We start from the raw sequence: 23,697 nt of genomic DNA, 5'->3' as shown, positions 1-23,697 counted from the left end.
TCACACGTAGTACACACACACGCGCGCCCAGAGTGCTGTCGCCCTCACAGAGGCAAGCGCACACACACACAGACAAAGCAGTGCTCTCCATAATGCCGCTGGAGATCCCACACCACAACAAGGCGGTAGTGGTGCCCCGATATGCCCTGTATACAATTAATTCTCCGCCAGGGGGCGCCGCTGTCCGTCCGTCTGTCCGCCTGCCCGTCTCGGTGCTCAAGTTGTGTTGTGGCCGCTCCAGGCCGCTCCAGGCCGCTCCAGGCCGCTCCAGCCGCTCCGTGGCGGGACAGTCGGGACAGCCGCGGGGCCGGTGGGGGCAGAGGGTGCGCTCGGTAACAGCATCACAGGAGCAGCAGCAGACTGGCTTCCTCAACTTGACGACGCCACTGCCGGGCACTGCAGTACAGTACCGGACCGGCTTTGGGGGAGTTGCTGCCTGTGGCACACGCACACACACACACACACAGCCCCGCGGTGACTCACCCCGCGTGCACACCGTTCGGCCCACGTGAATCATGGATGGTGAGTCTGCGGGCTGCTGCTGCCTCGCTCCGTCTCTCTCGCACCCCCACGCGTCGCCGCATGAGCGCGACGGAGACGGAGCGACGAGAGCGCTCTGTTCTGAACGGGCCGCTGTGGTCGCGCCCTTTAGGGAGTGTCTCTGAGATTGCCGGCCGGGTCCAGCAGACCGATTCCGAGAGTCGTTTTCGGCGCTCTGTCTCTCTCTCTCTCGCACGCACTGCGGACGCCTCATGAGTGCGAGAGAGACGGAGCGACGATTCTGCAGATAAGCGCCGCGCCCTTTGCCGCCCCTCGGGAGGGGGTAGCGAAACCCCGCCCCGCTTTGTTGGTGCGGTGTACTCCTTTTGTATCGTTGTCCGTCTTCCGCGCAATTGGGCGCCTTGAAGTGGAGGCGGGCCGAAGCGGGCCGAAGCGGGCCGAAGCTGGCCCAAGCCGGGCCGGGCCACTGGAAGTGGAGGTCGCTTTGGAGCGGCCGGGGTTTACAGTGGGTTGGGCTGGGGGAGGCTTTGCCGGGTTCTGCCCGTTCCCTGCCGGTCGGACGTTGTGGCGGTTTATTGGCGGAGTATGAGGTGGCGTTGGAGTGGAGGCAGACAGCCCGGTCGCTCCAGGACGAACCGAGACGGCGGCGTGCTCGGCGGGGCCGCGACCGCGCTTCGGACCCATCTCTTATTCATCTGGCCACGTTGCCGGAGAGTCTGGCGGACGGCTGCCCGCGGAACCGCGCCAGTCACGTGGAACGTGGAAGCCCTTCGCGTCCGCCGCACAGTGGGCCAGAAGACCGGTGGAGGCAGCCGGAATTCTAGACGCGTTTTGAGCTCCAGAGTCGCTAAATGGGACTCGAACCGAACGTGTGACCCCACCAGTGGATTGCTCTCTGAACGAGGAATCCATTGGTGGGGTCACACGCTCGGTCCGAGTCCCCTTTAGCGACTCTGGAGCTCAAAACGCGTCTAGGGTTGCCCACTGTACGCCGACCGGTTGAACGCGCTATCCCATATATTTGCCGCCGTCTGGCCGGCAAAGTAGTTTCGTCTCCTTCGCACTCTTGGGGCGCCCCGTAGCCCGCAGGGGGTGCGAGAGAGACGGAGAGGGCTGCAGGTGCGCGCTCCTCGGTGACATTTGCGCGACAATGCGGCGACCCTCTAGTGGAAAAAGGAGGGGTGTTCCCTCCCCAAGGCCCCCCTTCGCATCGCGCCCTGATTTCCCACAGCCGCCCGGGGAAAGCTGGAAAGGTCATCGCGGGGGCGCTTTCCTCAGTGCCGTCACTGTGTCATTTTCTTTCCTGTTTTCCGGCTGCTTTTCCGACCGGCCGACTTCCGCTGTGCATGCCCCTTTCTTCGTCGCCGAGGGCGAGGGCGAGTCCGCGAACGGTAACGTGCAGAAAGTTGCGAGTTTGCTTTTGCCGAGTCCTCGCTCCCCCAGCCCGCGCCGTGGAAGCCCCAATCGGGGGCCCTATTCTGCGACGCCTTGCTCCGCGCCTACACCCCCCCCCCCCCCGATCGCCCGTTCCTTGGACGGTCCAGCAGGCTTGGTCCAGGTTGCGAAGGCCTCGGCCAAGGCAGTGCCCTCGGACCGGACCCGACCGGACCGACCCACCTTGTATCGAATCAACTCGCCGTTGATACTGTCGGTGCAAGTTGTTTGGTAGGCCGGTAGGGGCGCCCCGCCCCACCCCGCCCCACCCCGCCCCACCCTACCTCGCCCCGCCTCAGGGAGACCAGCCAACGTTCTTTCTCCGAGTTAACCAAGTCGGTGACGTCGCCAACTTAACCACCTTTTCGACCAGACAAAAAAATGGATAGCATTGACAAAAATTTACACTATTTTCTTCGGGCGAGTATCGTTGGTTTGGCCAAGAAGCGGAGTACAGTTTGAAAATATTGACTGTGACATGGTTGGGGTTGATGCGGGCTGTGCCATGGTTGGAGTGGCGTGTCTTTAGCCGGCATTGGATAGCGACGAAAGAAAAACTTGACGCGATGCGAAGTGTGACTGCGTGCAGGTTTCCGAGGAGGGGCTGTAACTGCGAGGCGCACTGGCGGAGTGTAACTCAGCTCGGCGCGCGCGTGGTGGGCGTGTTTCGAAATGGCCTGGACCCGCAGGGAATGGAGCCGTTTGGGCTCGCTTACCGTTCTCTCTCGCGCCTACACTGGACGCTTCACGAGTGCGAGAGAGAGAGAACCGCCCCCTCCCTCTCGGAATCAGTCTGCTGCAGCGCGCCCCTCGCCCCGCCGAACCTATTCTGTTTTTCCAAACTTGCAAATTCTCCTCCGCCGTGGCGCTGGGCCCGCCGGGTTGCTATGACAACGGGAGGGACTGGACTTTCTCGCGCTCCCTCCAGGCCGCTCCAGCGTGCTCCAGGGGGAGGCTGGGCCCAGCACACGGCACGGCTAGCTGCAGCCAGACTCCAGCGAGGGATGCGTTGTAATTTCTTATCGTATTAGACGCGTTTCTTATCTCTGCCGTATGTAGGGCCCTGTTATCACCCTCCCTCCACTTTGCACCCCAGTGGGGCCTCCGGGGCAGGGGCCTGCAGGGGCCGCAAGGGCCTGATGGCGGAGTGATTGTCGCTGCTTCCGAGAGTGTAGCGCCGTGCCAAGGGTCGGGCTGCCCTGCGGCCGGGCCGGGCCGGCCGGGGAGCGAGGCGAGGCTGGGCGAGGCGAACCAGGGGAACCCTGGACCGGCCAGCGAGCCGCCCGCCGCCCGCCCCGGGGCTTGTTTGCTTGCTCGCTCCAGAAGCGCCCCGGCGCCCCGCCACGGACTGTCTCGGTCTCCAGCCAGTGGCTCGCCAGTGGCCAGACTCGCTCAGTATCAAGCCAGACCCGGCGGGGCCGGGACCGTATATTGAGCTGCTCTGCCAGGCAAGGCAGACTCCAGTCAGACTCCAGCGAGACTCCAGCGAGACTCCAGCGAGACTCCAGTCAGACTCCAGTCAGACTCCAGAACTGACTGAAGCTCCAGTGAGATGCAGGCCCGACTCCAGGCTCCTGACTAGGCCCACGTTTTTGTCCAGCTTGTGTCTCTCCCCTCGCCGGGTGGCGCAAAAGGGCGGAATTAAAAAGGACTTAACTGGACACCCTCGGGGGTTGGGGCCGGCGGGGCGGGCGGGACACACAATGGGACGTCAAGTGTTTGGCGGGGAGGGTCCTGGGGACTGGCGCGCTAGCGAGCCAGCGAGCGTCCGGGACGAGGACATGGATGGTGATAACACCCGCGGCAGCCTCCCCTCCCCTCCGCCGCCCCGACGACGCCCCGCGCAAGGCTTAATTGCAGTCTGGGCCCTCGGCCTGCGGCAAGGCCTCGGTCGCCAGGAGGAGGATGCGGTGGCGCGCGGTGGCGCCTGATCGCAGCCGTGATGGCGGATGTGCCTCGCATGCCGACTCTGCCGACGGCGATGGCGGAAACGCCCGAACGCGGCGCGCGGGGTAGAAGCGCCACTTCGGCTTTGACGCGACGCTCGGCTCGCGGGGGCGGCGGCTTTCACCTCGAGGGCGGCTGCACACGGATTCCGAGAGTCCTTCTCGTCGCTCTGTCTCTCTCGCTCTCATGGGGCGTCCCCTATTAGGTGCGAGAGAGACAGAGCGACTCTGGGAATGAGCGTGCCGCTTGGGCCCGAATGGCTTTTCGGCGTGACAGGGTGCGGCGGTGTGTGCGAATAAGACTGACTGTCGCTCGCCCTCTTTGCGCACAGCTGTCTGTCCGTCTCCACCGCGCCCTTCGCTTCGTCTCCAGGGGGCCTTGACTCGCGCTCTCGATAAATCACGCGCCGACACATTGTCTCGCTCTCTCTCTCTAACACACGGTCTGGCCCGACCTTCTGTCGCCCCGTCTCTTTCCCAATCCGCCACGCGACCACGCTGGCAACAGTCGACCCCGTGGGGAAAAATAGCTCTAAAAAGCTAAAAAAAAAATGTTTTGAAAAATAATTCCGAATATTTTTAGAAAATTCCAAAACCTTTAATTTTTTTTTGGATTTTTTAAAAAAAAAAAACCGAACGCCTTTGGAAATTTTCCTATCGATTTACCTACGTCTAACAATGCAGCTTTGTTGCGATTGTTTTCCTGTGGCCGTGCGCGGAGCGGAGTCATTTCCCTGCTGGCTTTTGACGCGTGGCTGGAGAAGCGGTAATCCGTGCTCCAGCGGTGCCTCCAGCGATGCCCGCAAAGGAGCAGCGGGGGGCTGCTTGACTTTTGATCCTACTTGTCCCTTTTCCTTCCTTCCCTTTTTTTCGGCTTTGTTTTGTGTTGTAAAGAGGACGGCTAGCGAGGGGCCGTGCGGCCGCCCCGCCCCAAACCGTGAATACACACACAAGGCCACCCCTAAGCCGGAGCGAGTCGAAGGGTCTCTCTCTCTCCTCTCTCCACACCCCCCCCTCCCCCTCCCCCCCCTCCCCCCTCTCTCTCTCTCTCTCTCTCTCTCTCTCTCTCTCTCTCTCTCTCTCGTTCAAAGGTCGCTGCTGCCCTTTAATTGCACAGCCCGAGATAAAGGCGAAGGGTCCGACCGTATTGTCCCTGTTCGATCAGCCCTATACCACCCCGCCTACTCTTTTGCGTGCGCGCCCCGCTTGGCACACTGCACTGTCATTTTTACATCAACAAAAATAATACACTTTTTTCCTTTCGTTTTCTTGGACTTGGCCCTCTTTTTTTCTTGGCGTGCACACGGAAGTGCAAAAGTCGCGCCTCCAGCCGCGGCCTGTTGAGGCCGATTGAATCGAGTCGGGACGCCCTTTCGTTATTAGTATTCCAGCCGCGGCGTCGATGGGTTTCGTTTGATCGTGTCTATCTGTCTGTTTGTGTGTCTGTCTGTTCTTTCTGCCCCCGTCCTCCTCATCTCCATGTTCTTGTTCTTGAGGGGGAGGCTCCTCAGCCGGCATTGCCCCCGAGGTGGGTTCGCCTGCCGCGCCTGCCGCGGATTTGGTTCAGCAGACTGATTCCGAGAGTCGGTTTCGTCGCGCTCTCTCTCGTACCTGGGGTGGGCACCCATGAGTGCGAGGGAGACTGAGCGACGAAAGCGACTCTCGGTCTACAGGGCAAAGGGCCAAGGACCGACTGTCTGGGTGAGTGGTGTGGTTCGCTTGCCCGGGCACGCCTAACAACTGCCTTTGAAGCGAAAAAAATAATGATGAAAGTGGGGGGAAATAAAGGTGTTTCCTTTCCTTTTGTGGCTTTCTTTCCGAAAAGATAGGGGAAATAATAAACGTGGCCCAAGCCTGGCAATTGCTGTTGCACGATTTTTAGTTTTTGGCGCATTTTGCTCCTTAGAAGGGGCTTTACTCGCGGAGAAAAAAAGTGCCGATACAGGAAGTCAATCTTAAAGGAATCCAACGTGGAAAAAGAAAGTCTTTGATTTTGTTTCCGTTTTGCTTATTTTTCAGAGAGAGAGAGAGAGAGAGAGAGAGAGAGAGAGAGAGATGAGAATGCTTCTCCCACATAGCGCCGCGCCCCGTTGCCCGTCCTGCCCCTGACAGCTGTGACAATGTTTTCCCTCCCTTTGTACCTTGTTGTTGATGGTGTTGTTGTTGATGTTGTTGTTGTGGCGCATCGTGCTTTTGAGCCCCGACAGGCAAGCCTCGCCGAAAGTCCCAACTTTGGCCTCCTATCTCGCCTACCGCGGCAGCCACGGCAGCCACAGCGTGTGACGAACGTCAGGAATTCAACTTTGGAGCCGAGTTGAGTTGTTGCCGCCAGCGCGGATGCAGGCCTGCAGCAGCCTGATTCGTTGTCTCTCTCGCACCCCTACGATGCCCTCCATGGGAGAAAGAGACAGAGCGACGGAACGCCTGGCGGGTAGGCAGGCCCGCGGCGCGGCGGCGTCCGCGCGGGCTGCCTGGACGGCGCTACCGGCCAAACCTGCTTGCATTTTGACGGGCTTTTGCACTGACGGTGCTGTTGTTTTGGTGTTGCAGGCGCGGCGGGCGTGGCCGACCTGGTGCTGACGGCCGAGCCGCGGGACCTGGTGGTGCTGCCGCGGCGGCCCGCGCTGCTGGAGTGCGAGGCGGAGGCGCGCAGCGACGTGCACCTGCAGGCGCGGCCCTCCGTCAGCTGGAGGGGCGCCGACGGCCAGCTGCTCACCTTCATCGGCGACTCGTTCCGCTCCCAGCTGCCCAACGGCTCGCTCTTCATCAGCGCCGTGGGCGAGGAGGACGGCGTGCACGGCGGCCTGCCCGCCAGCGGCGAGTACCAGTGCCTCGCCTCGCTGGAGGCCGTGGGGTCGCTGGTCAGCCGCACGGCGCGCCTGCAGCTCGCCAGTGAGTGGAGGCTGATGGCCGCAGTGGGCCAGAAGACCGGTGGGAGGCGGCCAAAATCCCGGGCGCGTTTTCAGCTCCGGTGTCGCTAACCGAAGTGTGACCCTATCAATGGATTCCTCGTTCGAAGAGCAATCCATTGGTGGGGTCACACGTTCGGTTCGAGTCCCATTTAGCGACTCAGGAGCTCAAAACGCGTCTAGAGCTTTGGCCGCCGGCGCCGGGAGGGACTCCACAATGTGCCAGCCTGTAGAGTCCCTCCCAGTCCCGTCCATTTTCCGGGCCAAGTTGTCGTTCGCCGTAATCTAGTGCGTCGCGTCGAGCATGCCTGCTGACCCTTGCCTCTCCGTCCGCAGCCGACACCAAGATCGTGCAGCAGCCGGCTGACCTGCGCGTGTTCCCGGGCCAGACGGCGCACTTCGCGTGCGTGACGCAGTCGGTGCCGCTGGCCCGGGTGGCGTGGCTCAAGAACGACCGGCCGCTGGTGCTGGACCGCGCGCGCATGCTGGTGATGCCGACGGGCGCGCTGGAGATCGACGAGGTGCAGGTCTCGGACCAGGGCGCCTACCAGTGCAACGCCTCGGCCTCGGCCACGGCCACGCTCAGCAACAAAGCCACCCTCGCCATCGACATGGACATCGGTCAGTGTGGTGCATGGTGTGTACTTGAATTTGTGTCCTGATGTGAGTGTCCTCATTTTGTTTTTGCATTTGGGTGTAGAATCCGGGGAGAGCATCATGGCGCCGGTGTTCATCGCGACGCCGAGGCCGACGGTGGTCATGGCGGGGGAGAACGTGACGCTGGACTGCGCGGCCAACGGCCACCCTCGGCCCGAGATCAGCTGGCTCAAGGACGGCGTCACCATCGACATGTCGTGAGTGTCGCACAGTGGAGCAGCGCACAGTGGATCAGCCACAAGACCGGTGGAGGCGGCCAAAATTCCAGACGCGTTTTGAGCTCCAGGACTAGAACCGAACGTGTGACCCTACCACTGGATTGCTCTCCGAACGAGGAATCCATTGGTGGGGTCACAAGCTCGGTTCGAGTACCATTCAGCAACTCTGGAGCTCAAAAGGCGTCCAGCATTTTGGCCGCCTCCGCCGGTCTTCTGGCTCACTGTGCAGTGGCTGGCCAGTCCTTCCCTGTTGGTGCTAACGGCGCGTTTACTTGCTTGCTGCAGACACCTGGACAGCCGGTTTAGGAAAGTCGGCACTGGCAGCTTGCAAGTTCTTAACGTTGAGGAGTCAGATGCTGGGGACTACCAGTGCCGAGCCGAAAACCGAGAAGACTCTGTGGATGCAAGTGCGACGCTGGAAGTTCAAGGTTGGTAGCAGGCAGGATGCACAAATTTCTTGAGTCTTTCCACTGTTTATTCATATTATTTTAATTGCTTATTTCAGTGCCACCGAGATTTATCAAACAACCTCAAAACAAAGTTGCTGTTGAAAAAGAAGACTTGGAATTGGAATGTGAGGTATATGGAAAACCTGAGCCCAAAGTATACTGGGTGAAAAATGGAGACAACATCACCCAGAATGAGTACCTTCAAGTAGTCGGAGGGTAAGCATAACACACCCTTATGTCACTCGGACAAAGCAACTTTATCAATTCATGAGTTTTTCTTGTTTTATTTTTCTACTCAGATATAATTTAAGAATTCTGGGTCTCATGAGTATGGATTCCGGAATTTTCCAATGCCTCGCTTCAAATCCTGCTGGAAACATCCAGGCAGCTGCTAGATTGACTGTGGTCAGCTCAGGTATGATTCAATGTGCCTATGAGATAAAGTGCATATTTTTCCTTTGGTCCAAAATTAGCTCAGCGGTTTAGTTTATAATTTAATTTGTTTTGTTTTTTAAATTTGTTACCCTTGAAACATTTTATTTTAAGGTATTGTTTTTTTTGTTCTTGTTTTAATTTGTTTTAATTTTTGTTTTCCTTTTTTTTCTTTTTTTTTTCTTTCTTTGAACCTTTACTTTGTCCCAATTTCGTTCTCCCTCTCCTTCCTGTTTTTTCCTCACTAACATTTTGTAGACTCTGAGCTTCCTCCTGCTGAAAATAAATCCTCTACGCATGTTCCTCGCTTCACTGTCTCTAGTAGCAGTAGTAATTTTAAAGTTCATAACACTCTTGCCTCTCGTGCCTTGCCTCGACCATCCCATGCACCTCCACCTCTCCACTCTGATTCCCATGACGTCTATGATGATGATGATGACAACGACGATGAAAACAACGATGATGATGCTGACGATGATGACGACGACGATGACGACGGTGATGAAAACAACGAATATGATGGTGACGTGGATGGCACAAATACAGCTGGCGGAGAATCGCAGCCGAGCAATTTTGGTGACGAAGTAAGAGGAAGTGAATCACCGATGAGAACTCCTGGCACGCCATCTGAACCACGTGACCTTGAGACTGTAATAGTGACAACAAGGTTCATCACATTGCGGTGGAAGGAACCAGAAGAGAAGAATGGGGACATTGATACTTACTCAGTGTTTTATCGTCAAGAAGGGTCTCAAAGGTATGTACTGTGTGCAGAGCGATTGATACAAATTTCCTTGTGATTCTTCTTTCCACTGATTGCTTCTATTTTCTTTTGCAGAGAAAGAGTCATGAACACATCTAGATCTCGTTTAGAGGAGGCGAACATACCTGGTTTACAGCCGGATCGCAAATACCACTTCCGAGTTGTAGCATACAATCAAGTTGGGGCAGGGCTGAGCAGTCCTTCTATCACTGTCACCACTGACACTGAGGCTCATGTCCCCAGTCCGCCATTAGACCTTCTTGCTACTCCACTCTCTCCAAAGTCTCTCCTCATTCAGTGGCGGCCCCCAACCACGTCTGATGGCCCCATACTGCACTACAAGCTGTTCTACATGGAGGTAAGTTTTTTTTCCTTATGGAAGAACTTTTTGAACACAATTAAGGGTGTCATGGGTATTAATTATTTGTTGCCTCTGTGTTAGGGAGAGTCAGCAGAGGAACACCATGTTGAGACAACTGAAACGCACTATGAGTTGAATGGTTTAGAGGAATACACAGAATACTGCCTGTGGGTCATAGCAGCCAATAAGAATGGCCAAGGCGCCAGCACAGAAGAGGTGACAGCACGCACACTGTCAGCACCCCCAAGTGACTCCCCTCAAAATGTTACGCTTGAAGCCGCTGGATCAACCAGTGTGACTGTCAGGTGGGAGCCACCACCCAAAGAAGGACAAAATGGTGTCATCACTGGCTATAAACTGAGGTACCGAAAGAAGGACAGGAGAAGTGGAAAAGGTGATACAGTGACTGCAGCTGGCAACCGCAGGCTGTACACTCTGACAGATTTAGAAAGAGGTTCCATCTACCTTGTTAGGCTTTATGCAATCAATGTGAATGGAACTGGTCCACCAACAGAATGGTTCACTATCGAAACCTATCAGAAAGACTTGGACGAAACCAGTGTTCCAGATATACCAGCAATGTTGAAATGTAAGTTCTCAATTTTTAAAATAATGTTTCACATTTTCTTCCTGCACAAGTTGCTGAAATGTAATGTATTATTGTTTCTGCAGTGCGTCCAATGGTTGATTCTATGCAAGTGTCCTGGCTGTCCCCACGAGATCAAAATATTAAAGTTCGAGGCTACACAATTGGGTGGGGCAAGGGTGTTCCAGATGTCTACAGTCAGCTCTTAGATGATAAAGCCAGAACATACACCATTGAAGGACTTGGTGAGCACTTATTACTCCATTTTGATTTTTTCACATCATAGATAATTTTTGAAATTCTTTAATTTTTGCCTTATGCATGTTTCAGAACCAAATTCAGAGTATGTGATAAGTGTTAGAGCTTTTAACGAAATTGGTGATGGGCAACCAAGATATGAGTCAAATCGCACTCGAGAAGAATCAACACCAGAGCCATTGTCTCCACTTATTCCCCCTGTGGGTCTGAAAGCAATAGTGTTATCAGCTACTAGTGTGGTGGTCTATTGGACAGACACAACTCTTTCCCAGAGTCAGGTATAAATTGCTGGAGGGCCTCTATAATTTTGAACATTCTTAACTTAAAAATACAAAAATGCTTACTGTGTTGTTACCTTTCAGTTTGTGACAGACAATCGTTACTATATTGTGCGATATACATCGTCTCATCTTAGCCAACGGTATAAGTATTTTAACTCTACTGATTTGAACTGTATGATTGATGACTTGAAACCACATACACAGTATGAATTTACAGTGAAAGTTGTGAAGGTATGTCACCATCTCATTGGTTAATCTATCTTAGTTCTGGAACCTTGAGTAATATTTATATTGTTCCTTAAATTAGGGTCGCAGACAGAGCCCCTGGAGCATGGTTGTATTTAATACAACATTTGAGTATGCACCTGCTTCCGCCCCTAGAGATTTGACAGTTGTGGGAGTTGATAATCATCCATCCTCAGTGAACCTGAACTGGCAACCACCTCGGCAGCCAAATGGGGAGATAACAGGTATGAGAGAAAAAATAATCTTCAAGAACTGCTTCTCTAATTTATTTTCCTTTACCTGTATTTTAATTTGCGGATGTTTCTTTCAGGATACACAGTGTACTATACTACTGACAGCACTCAGCGTGACCGAGACTGGATAGCAGAAAGTGTAATGGGGGATAAAATGACCACTACCATCAAAGGACTCACTCCTAGTACAACATATTTCTTTAAAATTCAAGCAAGGAACATCAAGGGCCCTGGACCATTTTCTTCAACAGTGTCATTGACCACATCTTCAAGTAAGCCTCCAGTGTTTTTGACACCAGCTCCAACCTAATCAAACCTAACATACAAAATTAAATTGTGGATAAGATATCCTTTACAAAGCAAAGAAGATATGTCCTGCAGGTCAAATACATGAATTTGCTCTTTGATCAGATTTGTGTTTGAGAACCTTCCTTAATAATTGTGTTTCTCTGTAGTTCCTAACATTATTTAACATTCCCCTGTTCTAGTCTTAATTTGTGAAATGTCTGTGTAGAAAGCTAACCATGACTGTGAATTATCATTTTAGGTTCTCTTGTTACTAATGATGTTGGAGCTATGAGTAAAGGTACGTATTTCCTCAACTTCTCATAGTTGTCATCTGTCCTCTTATAATTAATTGTTAACAAATGAATATTTATTCCAACTCAGCCATTAGTAAAAGTTTAACAAATTACAAAAAAAAAGCTTAATTTTTTTCATTTTTATTTACAGAAAATCGTGGTCTGAATGGAACTATGCTGATCTACGTTATAATAGGTGTTGTTGGTTTAATTGTGTTAGTTGCCATAATTGGAGTAGCTATTGTGTGCTGCAAGCGGTCTGGGCAAGGACAAGAACGAAGCAAAAAAGGGTCAGTCTCAACATTTTATTTTCTTCATTCATCAAAGTGATTCCATCTTTTAATTGTATGTTTCCTTTTACGCAGATACATGAAAGGTAACACTAAGACATCCAAACCAGATATAAAGCCACCAGACTTGTGGATTCATCACGATCAGATGGAACTTAAAAATATGGACAAATGTGGAAACAACCATGGAAATCCTAATGGTGAGACCTCTTCATCTTCACACACCTTGGCCACAACTTTACCAAGGTCTGGTGGTTCGAACACCCATCAAGACTATTCATCAGATGGTCCACCTAAATACCAACATCACACTAATTCGTTAGACAAGAGGAACTACATTTCTTCTTATGTTGGTAAGTGCTGTTTCTTTAATGAATGAAATCACTAAGAAAAATTAGATGTCATCCTTTTTTTCATTGAGGGTAGATTTATTTTGGTCATGCCTGAATGCAATCCTGATTGAACTTCTTAACTCACATTCTGTATAAAATTCATGATCCATCCATTTGTCTGCCAATATTTTGTAGCTTTTTCTGGATTTCCATTCATTCATTTCATTCCTATAATCATTCTTGCTTCCCTCATTCCATCTTTTCTTATTCAATGCTGAACTAAATACCTTTGAATCAGTATTTAACACAATCAAAGTTACTTAGCATGTGTCACACTAGTAACTTTTAATCAATAGTTTAGTATGCTTAAAACAATATGTTTGGATATGTTGCACTGCTTGTTTTTTTTTTTTTTTTGCACGTGACCTGCACTACCTGTAGGCAACTCACTCAACCAATCCGATGAAAAACCCTCGACTGCTCGCCACATTATAAAAGCCAAACCCATTATATCATTTCCTGTGGAGAGCGAGCCATTGAGAGAACGTGAGTAAATTGTGTTTTGTTTTTTCCTTCATGGTCTATCAACTGTGACTGTGTTGCCCATTAATCCAATGGGGTTCACAGTTTAAAAGTTGTAAAGTAACAATAAGCGGTCTGACAGCTTAGTTAATATAATTAAACATATTTTTATTTTAATTTTTTTTTTGTTTCAGCTGTAGCAACAGCAACTCCCATTTCAAATGGAAATCTTTCTCAGACCCAAACTGATGGTAGACCCTTATACCCTCGTACTCAGTATTCAATGGCTCGAGCTCATGTTACCATGGATCCAACAGGTTTGTATCCAGAAATCAACCAGAAATGAGATTAGACTTCTTTTTGATACTTCAATACCAATTAATCATTACTTTCTGATCTTTAGGTCCTGCTATGGAAAGTCCATACTCATTGCAGGGTGGATATGACACAGTATCAAGTATACCAGGGGGCATGGGTGCGCCTGGGCCGCCTATACTACACCATACCCCAAACCATTCAACTACATACAGGTATTTTATAGCTTTTTACCATCTTTTCAAGTGATAGTCTCACCTTTTGATCTTACCTTTTTTAACTACTTATCAAATTGTTTTCCCCAGCGCTGGGCTTCCTCCGCCACAGCCACTGCCCCCCCTGCAAATTGTGGGTCAGTCACCTGCATCACAGCCAGGACTGGCAGGCCTGGCCACCGTCCAGGAATGTAATTCGTCAGCATCGAGTAGTGCTGGCAGTTCAGTGGGCAGCACTATTGGTCCTAGTGCTAGTGCCAATGCAGGAGCCAAGCGACTTCAGGGACATCCACTCAAGAGTTTCAGCGTACCTGCCCCTCCTCCACCTCCTCAGTCAGCGCCGTGCACGCCTCAACAGAAGCACATAGGTGATTACCATACCTAGGAAACGTGTCAGAATCCTGAAAGGAATGAGGGTTATTAACTGACTTGTTTTTGCATTATTCAGGCCCTGTCACTGGTGTCAGTGTTAGGCCAATTCAAGGATCCAGTCCGTACAAAAAACCTAATTTAGTGGCAACTGTCACAGCTGTACCAGTCGGGGGCCCAAGGGGGCCCATGAATTCAGGAATTGTAACAGGGCTACACGATCCGGGAAGATTACAGGTAAGTTTTGGATGATTTACTTTAGACATTGAAGTGCAGCATTTTCAAGTGGCTAATGGTGTTTTATGTCCATGTGCTGCAGCCTTCTTACAGCACTGAAGAGTTGAACCAAGAAATGGCTAACTTGGAAGGATTGATGAAGGACTTAAATGCAATAACGGCCTCAGAATTTGAATGCTGAGGTTATACACATTGCTTTTTATAATGTTCCATATTTTATTGAATCAAAGTTCCTCTGTTCTGTATGAATTTAAATGTATGAAACTTGTCCAATAACAGTGACAAAGACAGTAGCTCTGTGATCTAAAGACTGCATCAGCTCCTTGTACAGGCATTGCCATGATTAGCTCATTTTCCTGTTAGCATCACTCAGGTTTGCGTAAGATTGTCTAATACCAAATTGTACCTCATGTAGGTATTTTTTAGAAACTCAGTAGCCCAGGAAAAGTTTACTGGTTTCTCTTTGAGAAAGGGTTTGCATTCAAATAGTGCATCAGTATGCATGGAGGGTAAAGGCCACCATTTGCTCAAGTACAAACCCTTCAGAAAATACTTATTGTTTTTGCCAATAAAATCAACTGCCAATATTTTGTGGGAAAGTTTTGACATGTTTCTCTTCCGGGGATTAATTTCTGGGAACAAAACTGTTGTTTCCAGGGATTTGTTCATTTTGCTGGGTTTTATAATAAAGTTGGAGACTCCAGGTCTCAAACTTGCAATATCAGTGACTTAGGGTGATATTAAAATTTCTCAAGTTTTGTAATATTATTTCTTTGTGTATTTAAATTCTATTTCTCCCTTGGTGTAGATACTTCTAATGTTTAAAACTACCTGTACAGTATTTCACTGCCATGCTGTTTTAAAAGACCTACAAGAAATTTCATAGAAGTTTACTTGTAGCAAGCAATCCAGATTTTGAATCTCTTGATTTTCTCCTAGTGATGTGGAAGAATTTTTGTTATGTTCTGTACCAGTTTATGAAGTTGAATGTGCAAAGTTAGTATTATACAAGTGATAAAATCCTTTTGGGATGAGTGTCGGACTATGTTTAAATTTAAGCATATGACTATGGGTAGACTTATTCACTCAGCCTTGTGTTCTGCGGTACAGTGAAGAAATGTCCGCAGGTAAATGTCCGGTCTCTTTTTGTCCATCGATTTTTCGTCCATGCATGTAATGTCCAAGGTAGAATGTCCCATAATATAATGACCACCCCTAATAAAGGCCTGAGGTTTTTCGGCACCGATGAATGTGCTGAAGTAGTGGCACTGTGCTCCGAAGTTCTGAAACTCAAATCATCAAGGGGCAAAAACTTCGAATCTTTCCGGCCCGATAAAATCAACGCAATATTGGTCCGCGAATAAGTTTCGAATAGCAAATCCTAATCCGACCGATTAATTTCTGGGAACAAAAACCAGTTGTTTCCAAATTTGTTCCAAATTTTGCTGGGTTTTAAATAAAGTCGAGAATCCAGTCTCAAACCTGTGCTGGAAATCAGTGCATTCAGCCATGATCAATTAAAATTTCCAATATTGTAATATTCCATTTCTTTGTGTAATTTAAATTCTGATTTTTCCCTCTGGTGTCAGATTCTTCTGCAATGTTTAAGATACTAGCGAAAGAAGTATTTCATCTGCCATTGCGTTAAAACCAGCAAGATAATTTCTGAGAGTTTAGCTTGTAGCAAATGACAACCAAGATTTAATCCTATGATTTTTTGTGATGTGCAAAATTTTTGTATCGTTCTGTACCAGTTTATGAAGTTGAATGTGCAAAGTTAGTATTATACAAGTGATAAAATCCTTTTGGGATGAGTGTCGGACTATGTGTTATACATTAAGCATATGACTATGGGTAGACTTATTCACTCAGCCTTGTGTTCTGCATGGTGTCAATGTACTTTGCCATTTCACTGCCTTTAAAAATGCTTATGTTAGTAAACTCCATTTTTGTTTAGCTTATTATTGTACATTTATATTGTATTTTGTACCAAGCTAATGAACTGACAAATTAATTAATTGTATGAATGGAAGTGTGTGCCCAGTGTGAAGTCTGTTTCTGTATGTTTATACTGTATTTCTCATGGACAAAGAAATATCTGTGTATAATTGTGTTACATATAAATGTGGTGACATTTTGTCTGTATCTGCAGGTTTAAGTGCTAGTTATTGAATGTCTTAAATCTCAAACCTCTTGCCAGTTAAAGGCAGCCCAATGTATCTGTTGTCTATTGGTTGTACCGGCCAACACAAGTTAATCACATTGTCATGTTTCAAAATGAAATAAGTCTGTATGATGATTCATTTTTATAGCAATTGACCCATTTATATGTTATTTTTGGTACTGACTTTTGCATACAATATTTTTTTTTCTCTCTAATGTTTCATTAAATCAAAGTTACATATGCTCAATGAATTAATGTCTTTTTTTGAAAATCATGACACGTTTATGAGTTTATTTGTTAAAGGTATTGACGAAGTTCTCTATCTTAAAATATACTTTAGATTTTAATTTGTTTGAAAAAACAGTCACTGTCAAAAAATGACAAACATTTTTTTCTTATCCATTTTGCTAACTCTTACTCTACTTTACTTTGTTGTTGCTTCAATAACATATAGACAAATATTTTGAGAAGCATGTGAAATTCGCAAACTCTCATTCCAATAGACTGATTCAAATTAATCCCAGATAGTTATTTTTGAGTTTCTCCACGATTCTTTACAAGACCCACAGTTTTATTGCGTTCGATATTTCCATTTATTAATACTGCTGTTCTGTTGTATGTTTAATGGGCCATTGTAGAAAAGTAGATTCTAGATACACACCTGATGGGCTGCTGTCAGACAAAGTTGTCTCTTACCACTTTTTATTGGGTGGCAGCTATTTGTAGGATTTCAAGGTTGTGCTTTGTTTTGTTATATTATGTTCATAGTTTTGTCCACATATTCTGTTGTCATGTTACCTGCATTTGGGAGATATATGAACCAATTACTGAAGGCAGATCATATTGCCTTGCATAAATGCTCTCTATATTTTATTTAGACCTTTATTCCTTATTTTGTTGCTCGTGTTTAGGTGTCAGGTACAAACATTGAGTAAGTTGAAGAACCATTGCCATACAGTTACTGCTGTATAACAATTCATAGGCCTTGGTATGGTGGTAATGAGTTGTAGGTACTTTTGGAGATTACCACATTTCCATGCTATTTATGTATGTCATTTTCATTTTTGTCATTCCTCCTAACTGATGCATCTCATGCACTTAAATCTTTTGAATTTATAATGACTTATAAATATTTCTGGTTGTAGCTCAATTCAGTTTTCTTAATGTTAAGAACTGAACAAGTCTGTGTAAATTTGTGTATAAAGTTTTGTTCCTGGAGAAAATTAATTTCTGTAATTTGTGTGCTGATGAATGTGTTAATACTTAATAATTAGTCCTCATATAAAGCACTTAAGATCTATGTAAATAATATCAAATTTTATGAGCTATGACATCTTGTTTTGTTCTAAACCATCTTTATCCTTCACAGGTCACAAAAGCTACTGGGTCTTGCACTGGTGACTGCAAGTTATTTGAACGCCATAATCCACTTAATCACACAAGTGCACTCCTCAAACTCTCTTCAAAGCCCTCCAACATCCAACCGAAACCAGGCTTGAAATTATCTTGGTGGTACAAATTACAAGGACTAATGTTTCAAAATTTAGAGGTGCTCTGTGACTCGTGTCAGAGATAAAGTCTGACCAATGGGATCAGAGAAAATCAACAAGGCTTTGTTTAGTTAATTTATTTGATAATCATATGAAGTAATAAAAATTTAAGTAATCGATTGTCACATTAAATTGCAGGTAGGATGTCACTATTTTTCAGGAGTGGAAGATGAAATCTCATTATGAGTGGTATCGTCAGCCCAATGACTCTGCAACACATAATAATAAATCATCAGTAAAATGGTCATAAAATTTTAAGTGAAGAGCATATTAGAGTGCAGACTTACCAGTTTCATTCTTTTTGCCATGTGTGTTGGAGTAAATTCACGTCTATTGGCATGTTCAGGCTAAAAAATAACGTAGGGAAGAAGTTAGTTTTAATCATGCAATGAAGATTTTTACTGATTGTTAAAATTGTTTACAACTTACATCTACCATTGAAGAGCTTGTTGAGCTAGCATTTTCTAGGTCATCCACAAATTGAACAGACTTCTTTTGTGGAGTTGGAGGGTTTGATGCTGATTTGAGTATGGAGCGTGGAGTGATTTCCTTGCCATCAGGCCCAGAAACAAACTGAGGTGTTGTATTCCTGGAGGGTACAGTATCGTTGGATGGAAATTGATACAACTCATTGTCAATTTCTTGTTGTTTCTGTCAAAGGACAAAACAGACACTTAGAACAAATAACTAAGAAAAAATTATTTTTGCCAACAATTCAGAACACTCCAGTACCACAAAATGCAAACTTACAAGCTTCCTTTTCTCTGCTTTAGCAAGACGTTGACGTTCTTGATGTTCTGCCATGATCTGCCTAAAAGCTCCAGGATTGGAGGCAATTCTATCGGTGAGTTCAGGCTGGAAAATAAAAAGGTAAATAGGGCCTTCCATGTAATACTTTTTCATCATAAGTTTTTAGTGGGGCAATCAACTTCAGTTTAACTTACCACCATCACTATGGAGCTCGAAGAGCTTGCACCATCATCAAAGTCAGATTCATATCCAGCTGTTGGTGACTTCTTGGATAATTGTGTTTGGGGATCGAAAACATTTTCCTTATTTTGCAAAGACGTTGACTTTGGAGTGGTATTATTGGATGGTGCTAACTCTTGAGATGGAGCTTTGAAGACCTTACAGTTGCTGTCCTGTTGTTTCTTTGGAATAAGAATAAGGCCTTTAAAATACAAATTTAAAAGAAGGAAGAAAGGGGCAGAAGAAGACCAGTTTCCCCAACAAAGACCAATATTTGTAAAAATAGAGAAAAGCAGTTTAATGGTCCAGCAGCAAAATCAGGAAAACTTACAAGCATCCATTTTGAATGTTTACGCTCTCGATGTTCAGCCAAAATCTCGCGCAAGGCTCCAGGATTCGATGCAATTCTATCAGTAACTTCAGGCTGAAAAATAAAAAAAATAAAAAGGAGTCACTTTCAACATCAAAATATCTCATAAGAGAAAAATTAAGAAAGTATTCAGTTTAATATAGTGTATAAATCTGAATTGTGTTAGACATACCACCATCACTATAGAGCTTGAGGAACTTGCACACTCATCTAAGTCATCTACAAATTTGACTGTCTTCAGTGGGGTGGGGGGTTTTGAGGATGATTTAAGAATTGAGCGTGGAGTAATTTCTTTTTCATTAGGCTTAAGAATTGAGAGTGGAGTTATTTCTTTTTCCGCAGGCTTTAGAGTAGCCAACTGCTGAGGTGTAGTTGGTTTTGTTGGCCTAACTTCTTGCGATAGTAGATTGAAGGCATCAGCAGCTCTCTCTTGTTCTTTCTTTCTGGCAGCCTTGTGTGCAAGAATCTTGTTTTTCAGGTGGTCCATTCTTTTCTTGGCTTGGTGTGCCTCTTTCTCAGAATTTTTTAGTGTCTTTTCTGTTTTTACCTGCCTTTCTTTGGCATTTTTCATTTCACTCTTCAGTTTTGTGAGGGTCTCATGAGCTTGACTGGCCTCTTGTTTCTTAAGCACCAGCGCACTGCACATTTCAGGTACTTGTTGTTCACTCTCCTCATATTTGGCTTTCCAGACAGTTCTCTGCTTCAATAAGCTTCTCTCTTCATCTCTGCGACACTCTGCAGTTTGTTGGAAGTTAACAAGATCCCTCATAAATATCTGTAAGAGAACAAACTTAAAAACTTATGATTTGATACATAATTACATAATAACAATTTAATTATATGGTAATTCTTTTAAAAAATTTGAAAGGAAGAAATACAGTACCTGTTTCTCAACTTTGTGATCTGTGGCTGCCTTTTCAGTTTCTGACAACACTTGTTGGAGTTTAATTTCCAAGGATGAAATAAGACTGTCAGTCTGATTGATTTCTCTGCTAACTTGCTGCAACTTCAAAGCTACTGTTTGACCCTCTATAATTTGGTGCTCTTCTCTCTCAGAGTATTGTGATATTTCTGAGGTCAAATCATTGATGATTTTCTCTTGTTTTTCCTTCTGCTCCATTTTCGTCTTGATAAAACTTTTGAGATCTTCTGACTGTTTCCTGCATTTCTGCAAAGAATCCTTGTAATTATTCAATTCTGTGTTCCTCTTCTCGACAGCTTCAATCAAATGTTTCAAATTTTGCTGCAACTCATCTATTTTCTTTAACCAGTCAGCATTTATGGAATCAATTTCTTTTTCAGAGGCTGCAATTTGAACTTGCATTTCTTTCACAATATTTTCATTGTGTTCTTTCATTTCAGTATCTGAATAGGCACTAACTCTTTTGGCCTCTACGATTTGGGTGTTTAATTTTTCTTCCATCGAAGTTAAGGATTCAAGCTCTGCACTTGCATGGGAGTTTTCTTGCTCAGAGCACACAAGTTGATTCTCAAACTCACAAACAGTCTTGTCATGAACTGCCTCTATCTGAATTAAGGATTGCTCTGTGATTTGGGTGGCATATCTCACAGCTGCCAAATGCTCATTTAAAGTTCTCTCTTCACTGGAAAACAAAGTAGGACTTAAAATTATTTGTATCAGGCAAATTTTCAGTTAAAATATGACAAAGTTTTACATACTCTTTTAATTTTGTTAGTTCTCTAGCCACATTAACAGAATCACTTTCCCAAGCAGCAATCGACTGGCAGGCCTGACTATAGGCATCTTGTATATCCTTTAATTGCGTTTTCATATGGACCAAGCTTTGTAGAACATTTTCATCCTGCGTCAAAAGCACCATAAATGAGTGACAAAGAAAAAGTGTATGGGAATTAATAAACTAATTTCAATGAAAAAATTTTGACCTGTCCAAGAGCTTACCTCCTTAAGAATATCAGCCTCTTCCTGTTTTGCATTATTTAGTTCTTTTTCCAAATATAATTCAGTTTCTGCAGCATCAGCGGATATTTTCAACACCTCTTTAGACAAATCATCAATGAGACTAGTGAAGTTTCTTTCTATATCTTGTAGTTGCAGACTTTGGAGCAGAGAGAAGATGCAGTTGACGATTAAATGACACAAAAACGGAATAGTAAGAGCAAACATTTTTTAAAAGTAACATACCTGATCCCATCTAGTTCTTTCTTTAAAGAGAGGCTGTTCTTTGTTTCCACATCCAGTAATTTAGAGAGTTCAGTAACGCTTGCTTGCTTCTTTGATAAGGAACCAGAAAGGTTTTCTACACTAGTTTTTATTGGTTGTAAAGCCACACAAAGACTTCCCTCCCTGTAACAAAATTTTAGAAATTATTAAGTTTTGTTTTGTTTACAGAAAACAACAGACTCTAACTAAAAAGCACGATTTTTTCTTACCTTTCCTTTCTCTGCAAGAGTTCAATCTGCAGATTTTTTGTTTTCAAAGTGGATGTCCCTTTTTCTGTACTGGCAACTTGTATATCATGTTCTGTACGATTATCTTTCGCTGATAAGCTTTCAACTTGAGATTTAAGAGATTGTTTCAGCTGCAATAAAAAACAGATTGACATCACATTAAGATGAAACAGCAGGCCAATTGACTTCTTAAGGTACTGTTCCTCACCTCCCTTTTCTCTTTCAACAATGCAACCTCATTGTTTGTCATCTTATCAATTTCCGTATTCTCAGCTGATACCTGATTATTAATGTCACAAGGGCGAGCCTTCAGCTGGGATAAATTCTCCTCTTTTAAAGTTTCTTCAAACTCATTTTGTTTGCAGTTGTCATTCAATTCCTTCTCCTTTTCTACACTGCAGTCAGATTTCATCCTTTGATTCACTAGAACACATGAGACATGCAAATAAGAAAAGGTTGCTCTCACAATACTGCACACAAAATATAAAATGCACTCACAGTGCTCACGATACAATTCTGAAATGCGAGGTATGGAAACATTGCACATTGTCTCATAGGAGCGATGCAAGTGATGTAATACTGCTTTGTGACTGGCAAGAGTCTTTCCGTAAGCAGTCTGTATATCGGCTGTCTTTTGCAGGCAGTCCGTAACAGTATTAACTCTGGCCCCTAGTATGTTAAACATTTGTATGACCTTATTATACCTACAAAATAAAAACCAGATAACAAATTGTTTGCTCACAGTTTCTTAGGAAAACTCTAATCCATTCTTACTTGGTCAGGATAGCATCTTGATGTTTCATTTCAGTATCATAGCGTAATTCCAACCGATCATTTTGACATAGGAGCTCAGACTGGTTTTGCTGCTGTCGCTCACAAATTTCCGAAAATTCCATGACTTGACTTTCCTCCATCTCACGGGCAGCTTCTGAGGCTTGCATTCTGGTTACCATTGTTTGCCAAGACTGAGAGAATTGTGAACTTTCCATTTGACTGAGGGATTCCATTTGCTGTTGGTGAGAAAGCAAGATGAAGAGGTGCATTAGCAGTTCAAGCTGCAAGCTAAGTGAAGTGGTTAGACTGAACTACACTACAAGTTGTCCCACACCCAGGGAGGGAGGAAAGTAATTTAGGTGTCAAAATGACATCAATGTGAAGCTCAAATTCAATCTTCATCATAATTGTGGGACCATTTTGACGTTAAGATGCCATTAAGTGCCTTCAAATGAACAAGACTGGTGCTCACCTGTTTCAATCTGGATGATTTGTGGGCAGTTTTCATTTGGCCCGTAATTTCCTTTCTCTGAGACGATGATTGCGATTGATTCGGCATTCCGAACCGCCCTTTATCTCCTTTAACTGGGGTAAATCAACCACACCTACAAAACTTTTACAGACTATTCTTGAGATAAAGCACCGACTCACTCGTCGACCGTTTCCCGTTTCTAAACCGTTTCTCCCGCGCTGCGCTAAAGCCCTTTCGCGCTCAAGACAAACGAATGCGGATGTGACTACCGGTTCTCGCAGACTGGCAACTACTACTATCAACCGACTTATTAAAAACATTCTGGAATTCCTGAAATTATTCATAACAGTCGTAACATTAACAAAGTCTTAGTCTAAAACATTTAATTTATTTTCTGAGTGTTTATTTGAGACCTAACAAACTGTTTTGGACAGATTCTCCGGGATGTGGTGGTTGGTAGCGCACTGTGTAAAAAGGTGGTTTTCAAAATTTTCAATTTGAATAATCGACAAAATAAATCGCAGATATTGCATCTTAACCAATGCACAAACTAGTATAAGCAATATCTGGAGTTACAACACGGGTGCGGTGCCTTCCCCGTGACGTATGAGACCCTCCGGCTGTAAGGCTCTACGTTGGTTGCCCGGAGCTGCCACTAGCACTGCCTGCCACCAGGACGCGTTCCAGTCGCGGCGGAGGGAAATCCGCTCCGTCCACCCTTTTCCTCCAAGGTCCACCCACACTCACCCACAACGCGTCCGACGAAACGAAGAAAATGAAAACACGACCGTTCCCCCAGTCGACAAGAATACGCCGCTACCCGCACGTAGTCC

The 23,697-nt window shown here is 46.1% G+C and overlaps 2 protein-coding genes across 2 annotated transcripts; one reads left to right on the top strand and one right to left on the bottom strand.

The window, feature by feature from the left end:
- Positions 1–515: 515 nt before the first annotated feature.
- Positions 516–14,316, top strand: LOC117654526 (neogenin). Its single transcript, XM_034401212.1, has 24 exons — positions 516–522; positions 6,432–6,773; positions 7,127–7,411; positions 7,491–7,644; positions 7,951–8,093; positions 8,171–8,330; positions 8,414–8,529; positions 8,805–9,303; positions 9,385–9,667; positions 9,752–10,259; positions 10,343–10,501; positions 10,587–10,792; positions 10,877–11,026; positions 11,103–11,265; positions 11,352–11,546; positions 11,822–11,860; positions 12,007–12,145; positions 12,221–12,498; positions 12,919–13,023; positions 13,194–13,316; positions 13,403–13,529; positions 13,620–13,897; positions 13,978–14,135; positions 14,218–14,316. The coding sequence occupies exons 1-24, from the start codon at positions 516–518 to the stop codon at positions 14,314–14,316; spliced, it is 4,716 nt and encodes a 1,571-aa protein (XP_034257103.1).
- A 3,601-nt stretch (positions 14,317–17,917) lies between these two features.
- LOC117654038 (synaptonemal complex protein ZIP1-like) lies at positions 17,918–23,664 on the bottom strand. Its single transcript, XM_034400170.1, has 16 exons — positions 22,865–23,664; positions 22,393–22,628; positions 22,117–22,322; positions 21,827–22,041; positions 21,601–21,749; positions 21,353–21,514; positions 21,110–21,266; positions 20,869–21,011; positions 20,072–20,792; positions 19,361–19,963; positions 19,150–19,242; positions 18,794–19,000; positions 18,600–18,704; positions 18,279–18,500; positions 18,137–18,196; positions 17,918–18,058 (listed from the first exon to the last, which is right to left on the bottom strand). The coding sequence occupies exons 1-16, from the start codon at positions 22,949–22,951 to the stop codon at positions 17,999–18,001; spliced, it is 3,426 nt and encodes a 1,141-aa protein (XP_034256061.1). The 5' UTR covers positions 22,952–23,664; the 3' UTR covers positions 17,918–17,998.
- Positions 23,665–23,697: the final 33 nt, after the last annotated feature.

Source organism: Thrips palmi, unplaced genomic scaffold (assembly GCF_012932325.1).
Source record: "Thrips palmi isolate BJ-2018 unplaced genomic scaffold, TpBJ-2018v1 HiC_scaffold_10, whole genome shotgun sequence".
Taxonomy (NCBI): Eukaryota; Metazoa; Arthropoda; class Insecta; order Thysanoptera; family Thripidae; genus Thrips; species Thrips palmi.
The sequence above is the reverse complement of the archived record's forward strand: the minus strand, read 5'-3'. Positions and strand labels throughout refer to the sequence as shown.